General features: G+C 39.9%; 1 protein-coding gene across 2 annotated transcripts in view; it reads right to left on the bottom strand.

Moving 5' to 3' along the window:
* LOC123639885 (protein O-mannosyl-transferase TMTC1) overlaps positions 1 to 18453 on the bottom strand; it is a 255121-nt gene that overhangs the window by 78596 nt on the left and 158072 nt on the right. For both annotated transcript variants that reach the window (XM_045554096.1, XM_045554097.1), the window contains exon 9: positions 11785 to 11906. In XM_045554096.1, coding sequence (XP_045410052.1) covers positions 11785 to 11906 — 122 coding nt within the window. The remainder of the gene's footprint in view (positions 1 to 11784; positions 11907 to 18453) is intronic.

The raw sequence follows: 18453 nt of genomic DNA, 5'->3' as shown, positions 1-18453 counted from the left end.
GAAATTTACCCACAACAACGAGGGATCTTTCTGGAAGAGAGGCTGAAATGGCAACACTCACATCCTCCAGGCAAAATCACAGCCCATTGTGTAGGACACTGGGTGTGTGGCGTCCACATTTGAGTCACTCTCTTCCACCCACAGAGGCACACTTTCAGTCCCCTTCAATATGCTGTTTCAAAACACTAATCTGCTACACTAGGGTGTTCACTTTGGAGTTCCATTTTGAACTGTTCACTTTTGAGCACCTGAGGTTGGAAAAGAAATGAAGAGGTTGGTAGAACCAAAGGAAGAGGAAGAAAGGAGAGAGCAAAGGAGAGGCCTGCACATATGCTGTCTTGATTTCCTTTGATTTTGACTTGCCCAGTCTCCACAACTACAGGGTAGATTGAATTAATGACTTGCAATTACCTGGTATAGCCTATAATATTTTCCATGTGTATTATCTTATTCAGTGTCATCTGAATCTAAATTTTACTCTCAAATCCTGGTTTTCAAAACATTTGCTGCCCACCATTTAGAGGTTAACAGATATAAACATTCATCTTTTACAACTAACACGGTTCTGTAACATTAAGGCCATGATTCCGGTGCAGTAAATGACTATTCAAACTTATCTGCATCTCGTGCTCTGGGCCAAGCACAACTGATCTTCAGCCCACAAGCACCCTGACCTCCTCTCTGCTCGCTGCATTCTGATCACTGGCTCCGTTCTAATGTTACGTTTGCCCGGGATGTACAATCTCTAACTCTGTACCACACTCAGATACGTCCCTCAGCAAAGCCCTCCTGCTTCCCATCCTGGTCTGGACCCTCCCACAGCACTCACCCTGTGATGTCCTGGGGAAGGACCACCCGTCTGGTGTGGTCCCAGGTCCCTCCCTTCCTGAGCACTGTGCTGGAGAGCAGCCCTCACTGGACAGGTCTAGCTCTTAGATCTAGGGGCCTCTTCCGAGTGCAGGCCTCAAAGGGCTGGAGGGAGGCAGTTCACGCTGGCACAGTGAGAGCAAAGGGCACCAACACATTTGAGTCAAAATCTTCCCAGTTTCATCCCACGGTATCCTTATCCTGAAGTAGGACTTCAATTGACTTTTACCCTGTCTATAGGTTAATAAACCAGCAGAACGTCTGACTGGTTGACACTGGGGACTGAGGACTGGAGACGTGGGGAGGAGCAGAGTGAGAGGAAAGGGGAAAGACTGACAGACTCAAGCTTTTTAAAAATATGGCGAATAACACGGAAGACACCATATTGAAAACCGCTAGACTACTTCTGTGATGTAAAAAGACTTCTTTCCTTCTTTTCATTACCCACGTTGTGGGTTTCCCCAATGATTTCCCTCCAGTGGTATCAGGAAGCTTTATTTCGCTTTTCTCTTCAGATTCTGTGGTGATCTCGCGTCACTGTTGCCCCGTGTAACAGTGCACGGCATTTCTCCTTTCCCTTTTATCTCTTGTTATAGAGAGAGCCTTGCTTTAAGATGACCACGATAAAAATGCATAAAAATGGATTCATGGCTGAAACTGAAGAATAATTGAGTGGACTTGGGTCATTTAGCCGACATATACGTCTACGTGTACGCACGCGCACGCATTCTCAGAGCGCTGGTGAACTGACCTTGTAACTGAAAACTGCACATCAACCTACTCCCTGGGTTTTCCAGCGAACGGCTCACTGACCAGCCCACATTTCCTGCCCCTCTACTATATTGTACTATGAGAATTTCCAACAAACAATGAAGCCAAAAGGCAAAGAGACTGAATATCTGGCTCTGCCTGGTTCCAGGGATTTCTGGTATTTTTGTGCCTTTGCTCCCACAAACTCTAGAGTGACTTGTTACTTAGGGCTCAAACTTGTCCCCCCCTCATCAGTCACGGCCTAAGGCAGAAGACTCAGCACCACTCACACTTCCAGGCAGTCTGCCCCTGGCCTCGAGCCCCTGCTCAGATGTTAGGCTCCAGCCCAGTTCCCAGGTCTCACTAACGACTTCGTGTGGACGGCAGACATCTAACCTGTTCTCCTGGACCGCGACCTCTCTTGGTAAGGGGTCTATACTGCCGCCCCTTGAATAGGGGGCATCTGGCATTGCTCCTGTCGTCCCCCTCAGTGGCCAGGGCCCCATTTCCTCCTGACACACATGTCTCGTCGCTGCTCGCCCATGAACTTCTAAGCATCACCTGTTCTTGCTGCTTACGTGGACACCCCATTTCCTCGCAGTGGGGGCCCCGCACCAGTGCTCCCTGACCGCTTCCTGGTGCCACTGCCAGGCCCTCCAGAGAGCCACGCCCAGGGCAGACAGACTCCTCCCTCTCCTGCCTCACCCCACGGGATGCATGTGCCTTTCCAGACCAGGCTCGTCCTGCTGACTTTACTAGACACAGACAAGCATGTGAAAAAACATAATATGTGGGGGGGAAAAAAACAGTGCATAAAGCTTAAGGGGAAAAAAGCACACTTCTGACGTAGCTATTCTGAATCACGAAACAGTTAAAATTCGAAGCTGCAAGGGGCCTTGGAGATCATGTAGCATAGAGGTTATGTAAGTTTTAGATTTCTAAAACCAGTAAAATTTCCAAAATACAGTGGGGGTAGGTGGGGGAGGAGGAACTTACGGAAGGTTGTCTGCCTCTGCTGCTGTCATCATATGGATGACAAGGACGCCAAAAATGCAGGAAAGATAAAATTTCATCATTTTATAAAACTGCATAGGTTTAACTTTATGAAAAACACACCACATTGTCTGTCTTCCTCCTTTTACCCCCTGTATATCCTCAGACCAGTGAAAACTCTGAGCCATGCGGCTCTAACCAGCATCTGAGAACTAGAGAGCAAGGCCAACTCTCTTGCTTTACAGATAGGAAAAAAGTAGCCTGACCCGATTCGATGACTCCTCCAAGACTGCTAGGCAGCGGGTGGGTGACACACTGAGCTGCACTGACTCCCATTCATTCAGCTTTCTTCCTATTGCATTTGCTAAAACAAGTTTCCGTGACTGTTGATGTTAATATTTGGCAAAATGTTGATTCACTCTTAAATAACAAACACTTTCCTCCAGCAACTCTGAAGAAGTGTAAGCACACATGGCTCATCAGAAGAGGTCCTCAAACTCAAATAACAGAGGTAGTGTAACGTCAGAGGTAACTGTTTTCATTTTGCATTTTGAGAAATAAATACTGGAGAATTGTTCCAATAGCAACCTGTATAAAATTAAAAATTCATTTTGAATTAACAGGTATGATTTGAAGAGAGTTCTCAAAATTGAAAATAAATAAGTGTCACATTTCCCCAAGTTTTTTCCATGTCTAATGTGTCTGAAAGCTTAGGGACTATACAATGCAAATGGCATTTCTTTCTAAGGGCAGGGCAATTTTTAATGTCTTTCTTCCCTCAAATACCTGCTGTCTAACTCCTCCTTCATAGCCTCAATAATTCCTTTTTCCTTGTTGTTTTATTTATTCTATTTTTTAAATTGACAGATAACATTGCACGTATCCACTGTGTACAACATAATCTTTTGAAGTATTAGGTTATTGAGCATGGAATGCTCAACTTCCTTAAGTACTAAGTTTGACAGTTGATATCTGTGACATTTCACTTTCACACTTTTTTTTTATTACTGTGAAGGTACATCCTCAGGCTTTCAAATACACAGTTTGGCTTGTGATTATCTTTCAATTTTTTTTTAGAGCAATTTTTGTGAAACCATGGATAAGTCAAAAATTTGTGTTATTTTTGAATATGAGTTCCATCGTGGAACCAATACAGCACAGACAACTCAAAATATCAACGAAAGTGTTGAGGAAGAATGTAGCTGATGAATGCACAGTATGTCGATGGTTTGAGAAGTTCCATTCTGGTGATTTTAATCTTGAAAATGAGCCATGTGGGTGATCTGAGACCAAGGTGGATAATGATGAGCTGAAAGCTGTCGTGGAAGCGAATCCATCTCAACCTATACATGAATTAGCAGCAAGGTTTGATGTTACTATTCCAACAATATTGGACCATTTGAAACAAATCAGCAAGGTAAAGAAGCTGGATAGATGTGTACCACATGAATTAAATGAGCATCAAAAGAGAAACTGTCTCGAAGCTTGCCTTTCTTTGCTGTCACAACATAAAGGTGAACCATTTCTACACCATATAGTTACGAGTGATGAAAAATGGATTCTTTTTGACAATTGCAAGAGTTCAGCATAATGATTTGATAAAGATGAAGTGCTGAAACACTGTCCAAAACTGAATATTCATCTAAAAAAGCTAATGGTGTCTGTTTGGTAGTCCAGCATTGACATTATCCACTACAGCTTCATGAAACCTGGTCAATCCATTACAGCAGATATCTACTGCAACCAACTGGACAAAATGATGAGGATGCTTGCAATTAAGCAGCTGAGATTGGTTAACAGAGACAGGCCAATCCTCTTGCAAGACTACATGTTGCAAAAAATAATGCTGGTCAAACTACAGAGTCTGGACTTGGAAACTCTCTGTCATCCACCATATTCACCTGACCTTGTACCAACTGACTACCACTTCTTTTAGGCTTTGGACTACTTCTTGCAAGGAAAAATATTCAATTCTCAACATGCTGTAGAAAATGCCTTTCATGATGTCATTGCCACTCACTCTCCAGGCTTCTTCACTACTGGCATAAACAAGCTACTGTTAAGATGGCAAAACTCTGTCAATAGTTTCAGTACATACTTTGATTAGTTGTACTGCTTCTTCTTTGAGATATAATAAACTTTTGATTCAACATTGAACATTTCATATTTAATGACTTTAATATATATGCACTGTATTACAGAATGACTAAATCTAGCTAATGAACATATGCATAACTCACATAATTATCATTTTTGTGGTGAGAACACTTAACATCTGTTCTCTTAGCATTTTTCAAAAATATGTTACTATTAACTATAGTCACTATGTTGTATGATAGATCACTTGAGCTTATTCCTCTTACCTAACTGAAATTTTGTACCCATTGACCAACATCTCCCCAATTGCCTCAGCCTCTGGTAACTACCATTCTATTCTCTACTTCTGGGAGATCAATTTTTTTTTTAGATTCCATATATGAGTGAAATCTTGCAATACTTGTCATTCTGTGCCTGGCTTATTTCATGTAACATAATGTCCTCCATATTCATTCAGGATGCAGCAAAAAACACGATTTCCTTCATTTTTATGGCTGAATAGTATTCCATTGTGTATATATACTGCCTTTTCTTTATCCATTCATCCATTCTTGGACACTTAGGTTGATTCTGTATCTTAGCTATTTTGAATAATGTTGCAATAGAGAGTGCAGATATCTCTTTGAAATACTGATTTCATTTCCATTGGACATATATCCAGTAGTGAGATTGCTGGATAATGTGGTAGTTTTATTTTTGAATCTCTGAGGACACTCCATACCATTTTCCATAATGGTTACACCAATTTACATTCCCACCAACAGTGTACAAGCATTCCTTTTTCTCCACATCTTCTCCAATACTTAGCTTTTTTTATATATAAAATAGGCATTCTAGCAAGTGTGAAGTGATATCTCATTGTGATTTGAGTTTGCATTTCCCTGATAATTAGTGATACTGAGCATTTTTTCATATACCTGCTAATCATTTGTATGACTTCTTTAGAAAAATGGCTATTCAGGTCCTTTGTCCATTTCCTAATCAGGTTCTTTGTGTTCTGGCTATTGAGCTGTTTGAGATCCTTATATAATACATTTTGGGTATTAACTCCTAATCACATGTACAGTCTGCAAATATTTTCTCCCATTATCTAAGTTGTTTGTTCACCCTCTTGATTGTTTCCTTTGCTGTATAGAAGTGTTTCAGTTTGATGTAATCCCATTTGTTTATTTTTGCTTTTGTTGCATGTGCTTTTGGGGTCATATCCAAAAAATCATCACCCATACCAATCTCATGGAGCTTTTTCTCCCATGCTCTCTTCCAGCGGTTTCACAGTTTTGAGTTGCGTCTGACATTTATGTCTTTCATCCTTTTTGGGTTGATTTTAATACATGGCATGAGGTAAGGATCTAATTTCATTCTTCTGCATGTGAATATTCAGTTTTCCCAACACCATTTATTGAGAAAGAGACCGTCCCTTTCCCATTGTGTGTTCTTGACACATTTGTCAAAAATCAGTCGGCTGTAAAAGTAAGAATTTATTTTCAGGCTCTCTATTCTGTTCCATTGGTTTTATGTGTCTGTTTTTATGCCAGTACCATGCTGTTTTGGTAACTCTAGCTTTGCAGTTTATTTTGAAGTCAGATAGTGTGATGCCTCCAGCTTTGTTCTATTTGCTCAAGATTGCTTTGGTTATTTGGGGTCTTTTGTGGTTCCATATGAATTTCAAGATTGTTGTTTCTATTTCTGTGAAGAATGTCATTGGTATTTTGAAAGGGATTTTACTGAATCTGTAGATCACTTTGGGTAGTATGGGCATTTTAACAACACTAACTCTCCCAATTCTTGAACACAGGATATCTTTCCATTTATTTCTTTCAATTTCTTTCATTGAATTTTATTTCTCAGAATTTTTCTTGTTGAATTTTATCACTTAATTTTATTTCTTTCATCAATGTTTTATAGTTTCCAGTGTAGAGATCTTTTATTTTCTTGGTTAAATTTGTTCCTAAATATTTTTTGGTAGATATTGTAAGTGAGATTGTTTCCTTGATTTCTTTCTCAGATAATTCATTGTTAGTGTACGGAAAACCTACTAATTTTTGTATGCTGATTTTGTATTCTACAACTTCAATGTATTTGTTTATTAGTTCTAACAGTTTTTAGGTGGAGTACTTAGGGTTTTCAATATATAAGATCATGTCATCTGCAAACAAGGACAGTTTAACTTCTTCCTTTGCAATTTAGATGCCTTTTATTTCTTTCTCAGTAATTCTTGATCTGTTCTATTCTAAAATCTTATTTGTCCCTTTACTTATTTCTGTCTATTCATTTCCCCTCTCAACTCACTCAAGTTTTCCTAAAGTAGCATAGGAATTTGCTCTTTGGCACTGAAGTGAATAAATCCTCCTTAATCTGGCATGTGAATGAATATTCCATCACTTTCTATAACTTTATGTGAGAGCTATCATTGGCTACTTCTGTTTTATCAATTCTAAGAAATTTTAGTTCTTTGAAGCATTTTAATGTGGTTTTTATAAAATACAAAGAAGATAGCCATAAAATTGTATGTTTGTGTTGGGAAAGAATAAAAGATCAAAATTTCTGTGCAAGAATGATTTCAGCCCTTCCTGCCTATTCAAACAGGATATCCATAAAACTAGCTTTGTCACGAGAAGAAAAGATTATTCCAATTTCTTTTGGATGGTAAACTCTGACCCTAAAGCAATGTAGTGCTAACAAGATAGCCTATTTCTGTCCCTTTTATCCATAAATTTCAAAGTGTAAATGAAAGGAAGGTGATATTTTGGACCTCTTCTGAGTTAGGATGGAGGGACAACAGAAGTCAGAAGATTTAAGAGGCTTGTTCATTGTTAGGCATAAAAGCAGAGGATGAAAGAATACTGTTGGTCTGGCTCATTCTGGACTTTTCTCATAAAATGGCCAAATCAGCCCCCTGAGATTGAAGGGACTCGCCCAGCCTTCAATGAGGCTGGACATGACTTCTGTGCTATTCATGTATGAGCATCTAAGGCTAGGATTTGGCTTTGTAATAGCTTGAAACAAACATTAATTGAGTCAAAAGTTCACCTTCCTCAGAAGGATTACCCATTGAGCTTTTTACTCCATTTTCCTATCATTTATTAAGGTTTTTGAGACAACACAGAACTTCTGTATCAAGATGAGGATCTGTATTTTCAGAAATGTCACTAGTACACCACATATATATATTTTCCTCAAAAAGCCTAGGTGCTAAGGCTGTGGGAAACGGCCGTTTCTTGTCAAGGTCAATAATGGAAGGAGATTCATGAAGAGAAGATTGCTGTGTGTATAAAAGACTTGGGACATGTTCTTCATGATCACCAAAGCTGATCAGAAGGTTTATTAACTGGACAGGTATGGCTCAGGGCTCTGACACCTCCAAGGGATGCCTGCAGCATCTGCAAACTTCTCTGTAGCCCTGAGGAAGACTCCAGAAGCTCTTTGCCCACCTGTCTACCATTCTCTGCTGAGACACAGGCAGCTGGTTAAAGCTAGGTAAAAATCTTTTCCTGAGAAAGTCCCCCATTTTCAAAGAAAACTGTTAATGTTTATAAATTGGCTCTGATGAAGTCATTAGAAACTCTCCAAAGCCAAAGCATGGAAGTTTCCTTGCCCACACTTTAATTTCTGACTCAGTCTAAACCATTTCAGCTGCACGATTTTAGACAACAACAGAATCAAGGGCCATAAGGAACACATCTCCCTTACAGTTTTAGTTACAATGATGACTATGAAGAAAGATGGATTCATTAGAGCTGCAACATCCCATCCAAATACTCCTAGGCTCCTCTCAAATTCAGTCTCCCAAAATTTGAGTTAAACTCTCAAATAGGGGACTACGGGGAACTGTGGACCTGGCTGAGTGACTTGACCTCTTCATCAGCCCTGGACAATCTTTAAGGGGCAGGAAAGCACCTCTACCCGCCTGCTCACATGACGTTGGCATCTGCCAAGATGATGTCTCTGGAGGGGGAAAGTAGCCTGATTGGGCACAGGAATGATATATATCACTCCAGGATTCACTAAGCAGTAAGAGAAATCATTGAGAAATGATGACTGAGTGACAACGCTACATGCAGAGATGTAGGAACTTGGAGAGAAAAGGACAGTCATTTTTTTAATGAAGACTAGTTTACTGAAATGGATTTTGGATGTCTGTTCACCAAGTTTGACAAATGAAGCAAAATCCAGACTGGTTCCCAGAGGCAGGCACTTGCTCTTGGGAATATTGATGCTTTCTTCATATTCAGCACTTTTATTTTAACCCAAATCAATTCATTCCTTGGGGGGGTAAGGCATTTTATTTCTAGAGAAAATAAGATGGAGTCACAGAAAGGTCTATTTAAGGTGTGGCAGCATGGGAAACGCCAGAGCTGGCCCAACCCTGGGGTGTTTGGAGGACAACACTACCTGGGCGAAAGGAACACCTTAAATGGTCAGTGACAATACTATGGCCTTCCATAATGCTTACTTAATCGGCTTATGCAGAAGAATGAAATTTTAACCTCTGCTTTAAAATTCCAATTCTTCATTCTGCTGTTTTTTCCTCACAAGTTATTCTGCTGAATCTGGACTAGAAAACGGTTTGCTGTACTTGCAGTTCTTTGTCACGCAGAACCCCAGTTTCCTGAGGAATCAGATCTCAGGACTTTTGGAAGTACCAAATCTTGATCCTCAAATAGAGTTGAGCTGAAAGTACTCTACTATGTTTAGATTTTCTTCTTCTTTTTAAATTGAGAATACTAAGATGTTCCCATCAGAGCAGCAATAGAGTCTGGAAGGTAAGCGATCTGTCAGTAGATAAGGATGTGCATTCCAGTTCTGCTGCTCACTGGCTATGCCACCCTGGGCAAGTTGATTAACCTCTCAGAGTCCAGGTTTTACTTTTGGGAAAGAGAGACAATGGTAACAGCTACTTCAGGGAGCTGATATCAATAATAACAATACATAATATTTATTGACCATGTACAATGCAAAATATTTTCTAAGTTTTGTATATATTATCTCATTTAATGATCACAATATCTCATTGAGTTGGGTGCTACTATCACCTCCATTTTATACAGACAAGGAAACAAACTCAGAGGAATCATAATCATGTTTAAGCCAATTTAAATGCAAGCCTTGAAGGGCATGTTGTGAACCACTACACACACTGTAAATTAATTGGTATAAAATGCTTAGCATAGTGACTGAAATATAATAAAAACTCAATACAAGTTTTGATACAATTAATATTAATATAGCATTAATGAATATAACAGTATTTTGAAAAATATTAGGACCTATGAAATATTTAGTGTGAGAGATTCTATTTTGTTAATCAGCAGTTAATAAATTCTTTCGGGGCAGACAGTGAGATTCAATTCACTTACTTTTGTAGCAGATTCTCGTACAGCATTTATGGCAAAGGGGCTCTATGGATATCTGTTGATGGAAGAATGATTCCACTTGGAATCATCAATACTACAAAGCAAAGCTGACTCAAGACATGTTCAACTGGTCTAAGTGAAAACATGCCCAGAACACAAACTGATGCCACAATTTGGTCTTCTATATTATAGGTTTATTCCTTATTAATGACAAGTCCTCATAAGACTATTTTTTTTTTTTTTGAGACAGAGTCTCGCTGTGTTGCCCAGGCTAGAGTGAGAGCCGTGGCATCAGCCTAGCTCACAGCAACCTCAAACTCCTGGGCTTAAGCGATCCTACTGCCTCAGCCTCCCGAGTAGCTGGGACTACAAGCATGCGCCACCATGCCCGGCTAATTTTTTCTATATATATATCTTTTAGTTGGCCAGATAATTTCTTTCTATTTTTAGTAGAGACGGGGTCTCGCTCTTGCTGAGGCTGGTCTCGAACTCCTGACCTCGAGCAATCCACCCGCCTCGGCCTCCCAGAGTGCTAGGATTACAGGCGTGAGCCACCACGCCTGGCCCAAGACTATTATCTTAGACAATATAGAATATAAAGAATCATGTTGTATTTTTGTCCTTATTGAATAGTATTTATCAAGCAATAATCTTCTTCCCAAACGGTGCTGACTGAAGACACAGAAAATTAAAAGTTGCTTTCCCTTAATCAAGTCAAAACAAGATGCTGCAAAGTCTTAAGAAAGCTGCTAGGTATTTGGTTTTGGAGAATCAAAGATTATGAAATTTATTTCTATTTTTAAAATTTCCAACGCAATATCATAAACAAAAAATAATAATTTCCTCATGACATTTTGGTTTATGACACTGCCTTTTAGAAAAGTTCCTTCCTCTTCTGTAGGAATAAATTCCCTAATAACTTCTATAAGTTCTATAAGAAAGAACTTTTCTAAAAGGCAGTATCATAAACCAAAATGTTAATTTTAGAGAACTTACTAAAATCTCTATTTTAAAAATGAGAAACTCTGGGTGCAAAAAAGCTCATGACTTGCTCAAGGTCACACAACCGACGAATGGCAGAAACAAGACTTTGTCTCCTGATTCAGTGACATTTTCAAGCATCTGAAAAGAAAAGCGGCCTTGGAAAGATGACATTTGAATAAGCAAGAGAACAGACAAGCTTCGGCATAGTTCAAATATTCAAAGCCAAGTAAAATTATGCAATCACACACATTAGAATGCCCTTTATAATTTTCAAATCATTTTTTTCTCAAGGACTAATTTTCTTGAGATTGTTCCCATTTTTAAATTAAAGAAAAAAGAGTGAACAAAAAAAGAAAAGGTTATTTGCAATCATGCTTCTGAACATAATAATTTTATGCAAATCAACACATATTTCTAGAGAATTATTATAAGTGTATTTAATAAAACATTTAGAAAAAATTTAGTGGTAAATTATTACTGCAAAATCCTGAATATATTCAATATTTCACATTTAAAGTATAAAGCCTGCAACTGGAGGTAAAACATTGTAAACTAGAGTACGCGTGCACAAACTCGATCTCATCCAAACTTCTGTGAGGCTGGTTTTAAAGCTGTGGTAATAAAAACCTTTGCTCCATAACGAGCTAATGGTTACACACACAGGGCTGTCTCTCTGGAACTATCAATGTTGGTGACAGAGGGTAGGGCTCATAAAGAGGAAATCATGTGCAATAATTACCTAGGCATGTAAAGGACTCTCTCCGCCACCACAAAGCCCACCCGGAAGAAGAGATTGCTGGCCGGGATGAACGGGAACACCAGGAACAACAAGCCCACTAACACTTCCTTGTGCTCCAGTCTCTGAAACACACAAGAGTGAAGGACAAATTAATTTTTGTTTAATTCCACTTCAGGCAGCATTTAACAATCGCCTTCGTTTTCAAGTTCTCAATGAAGGAATGAAAAATTAGACCCATATAAACCTTTTGACCAGTGTGCTGAATTTAACAGAAAAAGCCCACAGGCTAACATCGCGGGTACCCAGAAAAATAAGATATTGGAACAGTATGGTCAATGACCATTACTTGTTGTTCTGGGCTGGCCCTACAACAACCCTACTTTTTGGTTCTGGAAACTTTCAGAATCACTGTCTTCCCAGACACCTCATTTCCAGGGAGCAGAGCAGTTGGATAAAGTCAAACACAGTAAGGCGCCATGGAGAATTTAATTATTGTCTTCTCTGAAATAAAATGCATTTTTTAAAAAAAGTCCACCAGGAGAAGCAAAGATTATTTATTATTTAATAAGGAAAATTAAATGCTAAAGAAATCTGGGACACAAATGAAGGGGGTCATTTGAGCTGAAGAATATCTTAACATCTCTTAAATTAGGCTGATAAACAAGTATTTATTCCATGAATTTTTGGGGGATAAAAAAATCATTACAATAACTCATTAAATTGACAAAGAACCTTATTCTGATATTTTATATATTAATCTGTAAAGATTTTCTGTCACACATTATAATTAACAGAAAAACTTCTGTTTATTGCTAATAATATGTTGTCATGAGCATTGTAAAAAATAGCTTGTATTTCCTTGTATATATATATATGGTATAGACACATTCAAAGAGAGTTCTATTTAAAACAGGCTTTAATGTATTGGATAATATTTTTTTTAAGTTTAAAAAGAAAAACAAGTAGAACTTTCTATATTACAATTTTTAATGTTTCCCATAAACATTTTAAATAGTCTACTACTTTTAATAATTAGAAAAGTAAATAACAGAATTTGGCAAATACACATAAAACTCCCTAATAGAAGCTAAAAATACTTTAAATATACAAAGGAAAAGATTTCAAATATCTTGGGATATTTGTCACTTGGATTTTATTAAAAACTTTATTTTACTAACTATAGCATATAGAGTAATAAAATTTCTGAGAGCAATTCCATATGATTCATACAGTTTCTCTCAAATCATTAATTGTTCTATAAGTAATGATCTCACTTTTTACCTAAAGGAAACACAGCCTTTGGAAATAAAAGAAGGAAGGAATAAAAAGGTAACATAACAAGCCTTCAACTCAAGTGAATGCATGAGGATGTTACAATTCTATGAACGACCAAAATTTACCAAAAAAAGTTAAAAAAAAGGAGCAAGTTCATTTTATTTAAAAGCTGCAAGCCATCTTTGTAATTTAGATTATACTTTGCATTTACAAAGCACCCTTCAATTTGAGAACTTAAAGTACATAATTTAAAAAAAAGAAACCTCTTCATAAGAATCCTGTAATGTCAAGAGCAAGTACTTCTTGCTGACATTGAAAATAAACCCCAAAGTATTAATATCAATGTCTTGTCATGCATTCCTCATTAACTCTGAGCCTATTATTAAGTATAGTACGTTGACGTTCTCTTTTTATAGGTGCATTTTTATATTTTAGAATAGTTGGTTACTGCTTTTGAGTCTTCAAAAGCTGAAATATTTTCACAAAAGCACTCACGCGTCTTCCCTAAGATATTTCTGCAGAGAATGTCATGCATCCTATTATTATAATTCGTCTTAAGAATTAAGAATGCAGGTAGAAACAGAACTCTGATCAGCCCATTATCCATGTCCCTGGACAGTGCTTTATCCAAGTGTCCCCTGCCCCTCATCAAGGTTATTAGACAACAGCCCTCATTGGGAATCCGAGACAGGCATCCCCAGTACCACATCCCCAATATCACACCTTCTGCCTCTCTGAGTAAAGGGGGGTGCCCTTGACTCAACAGAGCCCCAAGTGCCAGGCAGCCACCAGGTTGGGAGGCACCTTCATCCTTGAGGTGGGTGTCAGGTGCAAGCAGACGTCACCTTCCCTGCCTCCTCCTCAACCAGCATGCCCTTACAGTGGGCAGGATCCCCATGGTGCCCCCCAATGCTGGGGACACAGAAATGGCAGGAGGGTCAAGGAGCGTCCGCCTTCCCCAGAAGACTGATGTGCAAACTGGAAAACCGCAGTGCAGTGAGCTTATCTGTTCCTCCACCAGGTTCTTCAGGTGCCAGGCACAGTCGTTGTTATTTCCTTCATGAAAATCATCCCAGTTGTAATTACACATTTATCCGTGTGTTTATTGTCTTTAATGTCTGTCTGTCCCACTAGCCTGAGAGCTCCAGGAGGGCGGGGAACTCATCAGCGGTGTTCACTGCTGCATGACTTGTGCTGAGCTCAGTGCCCAGTGCGGGTATTGGCTGAATAAATCAATCCAGGGCACAAATGTACCAGGCAAGAGAGAAAACTGAGTGGAAGAAGGGGAGGAGGTACAGAGGGCTTCCTGGTAGAGGTGACACTTGGGCTTGAAAAATAAACAAATGCTTCTAAGGCAGACACATTTGGGTGGGAGGAGGTGGTCACAGCCAGGCACACTCGTAGAAGATACGCAAAGTACACAGCAAGGAATAAGACTGGGCATGTTCGCACATGACAGATCATGAGGATCCTTTACGCCCTGCTGTAGAACTCACCTTCATCCAGAGGCAACGGAGAGCTGCTAACAGGTCCCTTGCCCACAGAAAGAAAAGCGACTGAGTGTCAGGGATCAATGTCTAGACTCAGGTTGCGGCCCTGCCACCAATACACCACTGCGCCTTGGGCAGGCTTATTATCCCATCTGTCCTCAAGGAGCCTCAACTATAAAGTGAGACTCAGCGTTGAGTGGGATTGGGTCATTACAAAGATTTCCTGAGCACCAAAAGTCCTGGTTATCGGAGTTGTGAGCTGTGAGCCTGGAGGATACCAGCCTGTACTGCTACTAGAGGGGCTGGCCTTATGGGGTGATTTTTTTGTGTGTTTAAAACAACAAATTGAAGAGAGTGGCACAGTGTCCAAGCTCAATGAAGCTTTACTATTTTATTTTGAGAAAACTAATATTCTAGAAAAAATTCTTTATTTTCAAATTAAATTGATGACAATACTCTTTGTCTTTCCTCTTCCCCATTCACTCCAGAGAGGTTAAAGATATTCAAGACTATATTTCTTTAAATAGCAAGTCAATCTGCCAAACAGAAATTCGTGAGGTTAGGAAAAAGCACACCCTGGACATGGCTAAATTTCCTAGGATGAGGAAGACTGGGAGGGAACCCGATTCTGTTTCCCATGGATCACCAATGCGACAAAACTGACAAAATAGTTTATAGCTTCTTTTAGCCTAATAGATTCAGGTGAAACTAAAACAAAATATAAGGGGAAAAAAAGAGGAAATTTAAGGTCGTTACTGAAGTATACATAGGGCATTCATTTAGGAAAAAAGGCAAAGAGAAATTCACTTATTCCAAAATAAATTAGGGAGAGAAGAGACATGGGAATTAAGAGGGCTAATAATACAGCCTTATAATACGTATTATTTGTCTGATTAACTGTGCAACTTCAGACAAGTTAATTTACTCCTCTGAGCTTTAATCTGATGATCAGTTAGACAAAAAAAAGAGTACTGCTACCTATAGTATCTGTAGGAAAAATGTGCGATAGATTCACTATTATAGGTCTCAGGTTTGATTTTTCTTTTCTGGGTTGGGAGGAATACGGAAGAGCATCCCCCTGAGCCGCAAAAAGGTAAAAATCCTGTATTAACACCCCGTTAGGGTGCTCAGAGAGTCACTCGGCCACGACGGGCACAGCCACACATCTGGCCAAGCAGCGAAGGGAAGAGCAGGGACTTTTCTCAGAACCACAAACTGCCTCAGAGGAAATCTAGCTCTACGGCTCAAGTAGCTTCCGGTTTATCCTCTCCCCTCTTTACTGCCCATTCATCTTCCAAAGTGCAGGTCACAGATGAAGACACACACACACACACACACACACACACACACACACACACACACACGTGTGCACTCCGTCCAGCACTCTGTCCAGAGCATTAATGAAAAAAGGACTCCTCCCTGCCCAATTCAACAGCACTGCAGGCTGTTCCCTTCTAGAGAGGTAGAAAATAGGCTTATTATAATAATTATTATCATCACCACTATTATATTTTTCCCCACCTTTCAGAAAAATGGCACGCTGCATTTATGGCATGAGTGCGTTCACGTGGTTCTACGAATTACACAGCTATGCCTCAATCCTAAGGATTTCTCTGGCAGCCCTAGGCTCTAGCTGTCTGCATCCAATGTATCAATCCACAGGGAAGCTGCTGACAGTAAAGCTCACCCCTTCAGCTCTGGGATTAAGGCATCTGCCAAGTTGACAATCGGTATGGCTGAATACTCATTGGCTCTCTTTTTCATATCTGTTTATGGGTCTACTTCCTCTATTAAATAGACTATGGATTGACTTGTCTGTCCACAGGAAATTTACCCTTGAGCTTTCCCTTGAGAAAATCCAAGTCTCAGGTGTATTTCAAATACCATGAACCTTGAATCCACAGAATCCCTTATGCTCACTGATGCTATCGAGTTGATGATAATACAGACTACATCAGATGGATGGGGAACTGATCTCACCTTCAACACTCTAACTCAGGAGCCAAGAAGGACACTTACAAGACCAGAACAGGCAATGCCAAGCTAGAAGCAGAAGAACAGAGAGAGCCTGGCTGTTTAGGGCAACAGAGTCCTTTAACGCTGGGATGCCACTCTGAGCCCTGAGCTGCCCTGTTGCCTACCTGATTCTCACGGTCTTGCCTGCTTTCCATTGAATTTTAACAGCCCCTTTCACCTTCAACTCTGTCTGGCAGCGGCTGGCTTTGCCTGTCTACGGGCACAGCCCCCGTCTGGGTTTCCTCACCATGGCTCCAGCTCTCACCAGGTGCTGGGGACTGTTCCCCTCCTCTGCCCCTTCAGGCCATCTGGTAGGTGTCACCATTGCACGTTGGCTCTACTGGTGCTGCCAATATCACTGCAAATGCTCACTTGATAACTCTCTTCCATCACTCCCCGGCCATGTCATGTGTTTTCTGCCAGGACTCCGACTGATAGACCAGCAAGCACAGTGAGAATATGGGGACAAAAGCAGAAATGTGGATTCCAAAGAAGGGTCAGAACTCTGGCTGGTGTGAGGTGATCGGAGCCGGCTCCAGCACACCCCGACTTGGTCCTGTCTTTACATCTCGGTCTTTCCATTATGTTTGAGTTTCAGCCCTTGGGCGAAGCATCCATTTTAAGGCCATGGAGGCTATAAAAATTTTAAAACATTGTGTAAAAACAGTAAAGATAAACATCAATCTGAGAGAGCTTTTTTTATCTGGCAAATGAGATTGAGACCAATCTCTCAGCAGTTGGAGAAGAGGAAGTTTTTAATGTTTACTGCTATTATGATATTAAACGCAACAGACCCTTTCTTATGACTCCAACAAGATCTAGAATCTGAACTCCATGACAGTAATGTGGGAGCAAGGGGAAACTGGGGCAGTCCGAAGGGTAAAGAGAATAAGAAAAGTTAAAAGCCGATTCTCAGAGCCTATGAGAGCTGGCACATTCCTTGGTGATTGATTATACATTCGACTTGGATCCTGATTTAGGCCCAAATGGCCACAATGCCACACTGCGAGATGTGTAAGGATAGTCCTGCGGCAACACGCGCACAATCCACATCTCCAGTGTAGACGTGGAAAGGTGCCACTTGCATTTTTCCCTCTTGTCTGAAATCAGTGGGACGTGCCGAGCCGGGACAGAAAATGGCTTTGGTTCAGGATGTCAAGAGCAGAGCTGCCAACCCACACTCAGCTCGGCTCAGGCGGGTGATATCATTTCCTCACTTTCATGAGCTCTAAAATTTACTCATAAATGCACGGGGAGTAAAATTTTAAAAGGGGGAAATGAATGAAGACATTACACCCCCTCAGAGACAAAAGTGGACTTGTACACTCGACGTCTTCTCTGAGCCAATTTAAACACTGCTTCTTCCCATGCCAAACTTTCTTCGCCAAGAGGTGCTGCCAGATACACGAATGCACAGAGCCTGGCAGCAGATTAAAATCAGAGCATTCATGCACTTACCTGTCAGATTGCTCGTCTTTGACTCTGGACTTCATTTTTTAAATTATTTATTTATTTGGTTTTTTTTTTTGCACAGAGCTTTTTATTTGATTTGTTTTTAATCACCTTCTTGCCAACACCAGCTCCTGAGATTAAAATGTCTTATCACACAAGAGCAAACAATTATTTTCAGGGTTAAACGAGGTGGAATAGTGAAGCTCTCAGCTTGCTTTGCTCTAATTGAGAATAAACTAATTTATAACTTTATTTGGAAACGTAAGTTACAGTCTGCTTAAGTGGATTTCTAAATGTTTAAAAATATAAAAGCAAAAAAACGTTTAAAAGGCACTTTATTGGAAAATATCGGGCCAGTGCAAAAAAAATTCCATTCATTTTAAGTTAAACAGGCAGTAGTGAGGAGTTAAGGGAATTAAGTAAATTAGAAAAATGT

The sequence above is a fragment of the Lemur catta genome, chromosome 6 (assembly GCF_020740605.2).
Source record: "Lemur catta isolate mLemCat1 chromosome 6, mLemCat1.pri, whole genome shotgun sequence".
Classification (NCBI taxonomy): Eukaryota; Metazoa; Chordata; class Mammalia; order Primates; family Lemuridae; genus Lemur; species Lemur catta.
This window is presented reverse-complemented; position numbering and strand designations above follow the sequence as displayed.